General features: G+C 35.8%; 1 protein-coding gene and 1 long non-coding RNA gene across 7 annotated transcripts; one reads left to right on the top strand and one right to left on the bottom strand.

Moving 5' to 3' along the window:
- Nucleotides 1–423: 423 nt before the first annotated feature.
- On the bottom strand, nucleotides 424–6,712 carry Mvl (solute carrier family member malvolio). 6 transcript variants are annotated; one of them, XM_046624357.2, is made up of 11 exons: nucleotides 6,346–6,712; nucleotides 4,853–5,055; nucleotides 3,637–3,759; nucleotides 3,311–3,537; nucleotides 3,033–3,171; nucleotides 2,631–2,786; nucleotides 2,381–2,539; nucleotides 2,213–2,263; nucleotides 1,293–1,675; nucleotides 999–1,209; nucleotides 424–879 (listed from the first exon to the last, which is right to left on the bottom strand). In XM_046624357.2, exons 1-11 carry the CDS (start codon nucleotides 6,440–6,442, stop codon nucleotides 799–801), a joined length of 1,830 nt encoding a protein of 609 aa, XP_046480313.1. In that variant the 5' UTR covers nucleotides 6,443–6,712; the 3' UTR covers nucleotides 424–798. The 6 variants fall into 6 exon arrangements, with proteins under 6 accessions (XP_046480313.1, XP_046480315.1, XP_046480314.1 ...); XM_046624359.1 differs by lacking the exon at nucleotides 6,346–6,712 and adding an exon at nucleotides 6,166–6,339; XM_046624358.2 differs by lacking the exon at nucleotides 6,346–6,712 and adding an exon at nucleotides 6,025–6,086.
- Nucleotides 5,585–6,224, top strand: LOC124218036 (uncharacterized). Its single transcript, XR_006882974.2, has 2 exons — nucleotides 5,585–5,902; nucleotides 6,081–6,224. It is a non-coding gene; the product is annotated as an uncharacterized lncRNA (long non-coding RNA).
- Nucleotides 6,713–7,011: the final 299 nt, after the last annotated feature.

The raw sequence follows: 7,011 nt of genomic DNA, 5'->3' as shown, positions 1-7,011 counted from the left end.
TATGCCCCAAAATTGCTCCCGAATATGCATTTTCTTTTTTTCGATTTTCTCGAAAACGCGTGGGAGTGAATAATAGAAAATACAGAGCAATTGCAATTTTTTGGCACAAAAATTTTCAAGAAATTTGTAGGTCGCAGGCCAACTTTATATCAGTCCAGAACCGGCAAACTGTTGCGAAAAATAACCCAAGGCATCCTCAGCCAACGTAATGACTATGAATTATATGTAAGCATGCATGTCTTAAGTACGTTCTTGATACATTGGTTAAGTTACATTCCCGCACGCGTATTCCGTTCGTCAGAGATTGTCGTCTAATGACAAAATTTTAAATTAAGATGAGGTATCTATAAAATATCTGTATATTCTCGTGTGTTTCAACCTAGTAAGTACCTTTGTTTAAATATACATTTTTTGTACGGACAGAATATATATTTTTACAATTTGCTTACAAAAATTACACATTGCAGATTATAAAAACAGTAGCATATTTTTAATGAGCTGCGTGAATATGGTGACTGAATTTGTGTAGTCCACTAGTTTACAAATTTTTTATGTAACGTAAATTCCCATACATATATGTGTATGGAAATGATGTAAAACTTTAGAAAATAATTAAGAACCTATAATAAATATTAATAACCAATAGTCAGACGTTCCTATCTATGCAAGTTTTTTTCTATTTTCACTGTATCTCAGAAAATATATTACATCCTGATTTCCACGATACTTTGTAAGAAATAATTGTACAAATTCTTTAGGCCCTTCGATTTTGTTACTAGTACGAAACTGGACAAGTCTTCATCCTTGCATTGTGTAAGGCACTGGACTGGATGATTCAGGATTAACATCTCGTGGATGGCCTACATACTTGATGATAAACTGCATAAATAATAAAATTGTTATCATATTAAGCATACATGAAGTCAATGTTTTTCACTCATGAGAAGTTCGAAATAATGCTTCGAATAGTGAATGGTCACTTGTCTAGTTATACATACCGCGTTTTCGGTCAATCGAGTTGCACCCATTTGGATAGCTGTATGTATAATGAGGTACATACAAAACAGTACATAGAAAATGGCATAGATTGCAATTAAAAGTAATATTGCCCAATGCTTTGTCACTCGTTCTTCTACTGTATCGATGACAAAGTAAATATTCACAGCAAAGACTACGACACCTAAAGCGCAAGAGATGATTTTGTTTGTGCTGTTGAAAAGGAAAAAAAATTATGTAGAAATTTGAGGAAAAAAAAGCAAGATATACCAGTGCAAAATCACCCCTTTACTCACAATCCGTTTTTGAAATCTCCCATTATTTGCAAACTACTCGTAAATCCTATGGTCGGCAATACAGCAAACGGCAATTGCAAGCTCATCACAGCATTTAATAATTCGTTCATTGTACTGAGGTTATAGATGTTTGCCCTAAAAGCTACAGCCAGCGTAGGAATGATTGCAATTACACGAGTAACCAAGACTCGCTTCCACCTTGGCCATTGCAGGTTCAAAAATCCTTCCATTGCAAATTGACCAGCATACGTGCCAGTCATCGTCGATGATTGACCAGATGCCAAAATTCCTATGCCCCAGATATACATAGCAGCAGCGCCAAACTGACAACCCAAGTATATGCCACCATGATAGAGATCAGCTTCGACATCATTGGTATTGTTCTAAAGACATATTATGAGCACAATCAGTATCAATTAATAAGTACTTATCCCATCAGTTGCTTCAAATCTACACGTACCGATCTCAGAAAATGATAATTTGATAACACGCAAGTAATTATTCTGATAAGAGTAGAGATAAAAAATAATAATTACACATCAATTTAATCTAGTCAACTCATTCAAATGGTCTTATCATTTCAAGTCCATCAATATCCGAACAACTGCTTAATGTAATGACTTTATGAGAACATGGAGATCTTCTTGTAACACCCGATAAAATTTACCAATAACGCGGGAAGAAACCTGTTATTTCTTAAAGGATTTTCGTTCTTTCTTTCAACGCGACGGCACTTTTCTACGATCTGAAGATTCACATTTCCATAGCTGCTTTTGCACTGAATCGGGAAATTTCGTTATCTACAGGATGAGAGGCATAATTTTACATAGGACCATCGAGTCAATGGCTTGCGAATGAGCCCTACAGAATGTATCTCAATCAAAACTCTGTACTTGCAAATTTATTGATCGTCCTCTCACCTCAAATGTTTCTATTCCCAGGGTGAAGTTGTTTTCGTAGCACATGGTATACTGAAAGATAATTAAAATGGTTATTGGCGTAAATTTACCCATGCGCTAAATCTTATGAATATACCAGGTAAAACTATATTTTACTTGATTACGAGTTTATATTTATGAAATACATACCACGTCCTTATTTGATTTATCGAAAAGCCCATACGCGAACACAGAGACGACGAATATGTTTATTATAAATGAAACAAACAATGCAATGCAGGCTTCGGTGAAGAAGTACATGTTTGCATCTTGCACTTGAACCTTTTTTGTTCGGTCGATTTTTCTTGACTGGGGAAAGAAACAGACATTGATATCAATTATTAATGAAGATACGTTTGGGGACATTGAATACCACTATGTAGATGCCTAATTCATTCACCTTAACGAGAGCACTGTGAAGATAAAGATTATGAGGCATTATAACTGCTCCAACGATTCCGACTGCCTGTGTTATTGCATCGTTGTCACAATTCTTACACCACGGTGTAAATAGTCCGGCAACTACTTCACTTTGTGGAGGTGAGGTCACAATGTACTGAAATCAAATAAAGTGTGTTTAAAAAGCTTTTACAACTCCCCTAAGGATGAGATTAGAAAACCTTTTTCACGTTAACAATAACGTTTCATCAAACACACATCATTGCGATGAAATTATTTTATTTTGATAAATCAAAACGCACTCTTAAATGACAACCCCTTCGAATAATCTCTATATGAGAGCTTATTGTGCATACAGATCTTACAAATAATAACCGTTTTGTGGTTAAAGCATATACTTTACCTCATATCCGAATGTGATTGCCATTACAGTAATGAGAAATCCAAAAAAAAACTCCAGCTTTCGCAATCCATACTTATCTAAAAATAGAAACGTGAAAGTATCCACTATCGTTATCAAGACTCCTCCCCATAGCGGTATCCTGAAATAATATATAACTTTCAAATATTTGACCATTTGTAAATTGGCATAAGTAAAATCCCGCTGTATTTCAAATCGCGTTTATTATAATGTCATAAAGGATAAATCTAATAAAACTCGATGTTTAAATCAAAGCTTACGCTTTGTTGGAGAGCAGATACAAAGCAATCGCTGTGCCTATAACTTCCTGCATATCGCTACCTATGATGGCAATTTCCACCATAATCCACAGCATGAATCGTGGAACAGTTTTGTATTGCATATAACACATCTCTGCTAGATGTATTCCAGTTACTACTCCAAGCCTGGCACTCAGTCTTTGCATGATAAGACTGAGAATGTTCGCGCTTAACAAGACCCATAATAGCTGAAAATTAGATGGTTTAATTGGATATATTTATTTCCATAAACATTTTCCTTAGTAAACGAATCGTTTTTAAATCTGATTGAAAATTTTGTGAATTACTTTGTAACTTGCTGCGACTCCAGCCTGTAAATCTGATTCGATATTTCCAGGGTCAAGGTATGCAATGGACATTAAAAATCCGGGCCCAGTGAACGCCCATAGTTTTCTAAAGCTGAAGTGTCCCTGTAATTAAAATTGAAGGAATATAGAAACGGCAATGAATATTACATTCGATAACGAACGGAGGGCAGAACTAGAAGACCATTTGCTGTAATTAAGAACTAGACAAAAATATAAGACACATGGTACACATTTGCCTGAATCGTAACTTTCAGATTCTATCAGTTACCATTATTAGAAGATGAATGTTCACTTTTACTACAAGATTCGTATCTTTATCTTCCACAGATAAAGAAAAAAATACAAATTTATGAAATCCGCACCTGGAGGTTCGATCAAACGATTACACAGAGTATTAGTTTATCTGATTCGAATTTTCTGATTTGATAGGAAGTAGATAAGGCTTCCAATTGATTGATTTATTGAACAATATAAACTTTTTACATCTAGCATAATTGCGTAAATTAATTATCACTATTCGATGAGTTCAAATAGTTTTATCTCGCTCTGATAATCACATAATTACTGGTGAATTTTGTGGACTTTACTATTTCATATACAATATTTCTCCTGATCATTCCCAGTGAGTTTTTATACCTTGTATGATGGCGCAAAGTTACAGCAGAAAAAAAAAAATTAATTGGTACGCTCTGCTTTTCTGCAATACTTGCATTTTGCTGCTGATCCTTGATAGATTGATAAAATAAAAAAGGATTAAAAAAAAAAAAAATTGTATGTGCCTGCGTCAATGAAACGGGCCACTAATAATTATTTATCAATACATTTTAACATTTACAAGTACATCTTCAAGTACAGCAATCTGAGGTTGTTGTATTTTAAGTGCTACGTGCCTGATAACACTATTAACTATTGACTTGAGTTCTTTGATAAAATTACATACGTGATCAACCTCAGAGAGATTGTTATTATTAATCAACAATTAAATATTTTCTTGGAGATTTAATTAATTTTTTTGATCTTTTACTTCCATAACTTAGACTTTTTGCAAGATTTGAAATATTGCGATACTCAAAATTTATTGCATTAGAATTTTATAAACTCTGTGAAGGGACGAATAAATCTGAATGAAACAAATGGTTCGCCTTCCATCAAGTCCTAGGATATAACTAACATTGGTAAGCATAAAAGAAGTTACCTCGGTAATATCTGGTACGTCAATTTGTTCTTCGTCGGTATAAGTTTGTATGGTGGTTTTGGAAAGCATTGTATTTTCTGACGACTTAATCCCTTCGAGGGAATTCCTCATCCTTGAGTTTTCAACCGTGTTTTGCCTTGTGTTGGAAGAATCCATGTTGGACAGTTCCACTGTCGGATCCATAATTGGCACAGTATCAGAATCTGAAAATATTTGAAATAATAAGGAAAACAATGGCAATATTATGATCATAGCCTGGATTAAAATGTGTGTGACATTCACATATTGCAACCTGTGATTCAAGCGACCATTCGAAGATCATATGCGCAACATGATTTTTCGTATTTGAAAAACAAGTCTACTGTCTTGAATGCGTAATTATAATGAACGAAACAATTTGGCTAATTTAGTTATTTACAAAAATGCGTAGTTAGCTCGAATAATAACGAGTGATGGAGTCCATTGCTGTAATATATGCCAGTAGGTATTATGCGAAAGAGTGTAATGACAAAAGTAAGCAAAGAACGAAAGGCTTGTCTTGAAATGTCGTTGACTTACGTTTTAAGTAACAAAAAGATATATGTATGTCAGTTTAACTCAGTCCTCGAGAGAAATGAACCTGACGAGAGACCGAGGTACAATGGGGCAGTTATTTGGTATGTCAGGTAATTTGAACGATTGACTGAGCAAAGAATTCCCCCATACGTTGAGACCAATGTTCAATAATCATAACTACTTTCCGTGTCTGGTACAATGTATGTACAATATGGATATGCACGTGTAGTGGGCATGTGGCTTGTGTAAAAATAAAACAAATAATAAATCAGACCTGCGGACTGATCAAATTATCATCATATCACTCCCACTTCTTTTGCTACATCTCCTTGTCGTTGCTCCTAATAGTAAGCACAGCCAGAGCTTTATGAGAATTCTGGAGGCCGCTCCAAAGGTGCACAACATGATGAGATTTTACAATTAAAAAATCCTCCCTACTGTTCAGGATAAAAATACGGAAATCTGAATAAGAATCTAGACGCAGGATACTTAGAGGTTAGAAGCTACGTCGCGCTACCGTTATTACCGTGAATTTCCACCACATAAAATAATTTATGCAGATTCTATAGGTGTATAACTATGAATGATGCTGTGAAAATTTGAACATAAATGTTTACACCAGTTGGCAATTGATCGGTGACGGTGATTCATACTATCTCCGGATTTGTTGCAGGGTTATAAATGGTAAAACTACGAGGGTGATACAGGGACTCCACAATACTGATTTCATGTTATAAGATGCTGGATGTATTTTTTACCCATTTCGGATCGAGGCTTTGGAGGTCTTATCACTTTCGGTAATGTTAGTACCAGTTTCTGTGCTGTTGCAAAAAGTGATTGATTAGACTGATAAGAAGCATTGTTGTGGTCAGTACATCTGTAGGGTTGTTAGTGACTCAGCGTCATATGCAGTCATATGAGTTATGACGACACCTTACTCTGCATCTTAACATGCATGAGTGTTATCAGTCCCTGGCGGATCCGCCCGCGGATATTTTCAATAGCTTCTTGTGGCAAAACTGTAAAGACAGCCATATACTCTCGTGAACTTTTTTGTAGAGCTCATCAAGACCTTGATAACTCTTAATTATAACCATATTATAACTTTCTTTTATTTGTCAAGAGTGTAGGTAACGGTCGCATTTATAAGTGTGTCGTTCCGATCCGACTTGGCTTGCAAATATCGTTATATCACCAAAACCGTTATAAATCCGGTTATAACGAAATATAGCTTAAAACATGCCCAGATCTAGCCATCCATAAACACAATAATAATAATAATGAAAATCGGATCTGTGGTTTTGGAGTCATTTGGAGTTATACGCGAACGTACGGCCAGAGATGAGTAGGGAGATAGGGAGATCTCCAACGCTCGGCTTTTCGTAATACCAGCTAAGTTGGAGCGTCGACGTGACACCTAGGCGGCCACACACCGAAGGTGGCCCATTTTCGACCTGACACCAGGCGGCCATGCACCGAAGGTGGCCCACAATCGTGTATATATAGATATACTCGGTTGCTCGAGCAAGTGGTTGCCAATCGCATCCTTGTCCCCGCTCGCACAGATGTTTCCAGGAATGCAAGAATTGGGATTTTTTTTGTTT

Source organism: Neodiprion pinetum, chromosome 4, assembly GCF_021155775.2.
Source record: "Neodiprion pinetum isolate iyNeoPine1 chromosome 4, iyNeoPine1.2, whole genome shotgun sequence".
In the NCBI taxonomy this organism is placed as follows: Eukaryota; Metazoa; Arthropoda; class Insecta; order Hymenoptera; family Diprionidae; genus Neodiprion; species Neodiprion pinetum.
Note: the sequence above shows the minus strand (reverse complement) of the source record. Positions and strands in the feature narration are given on the sequence as shown.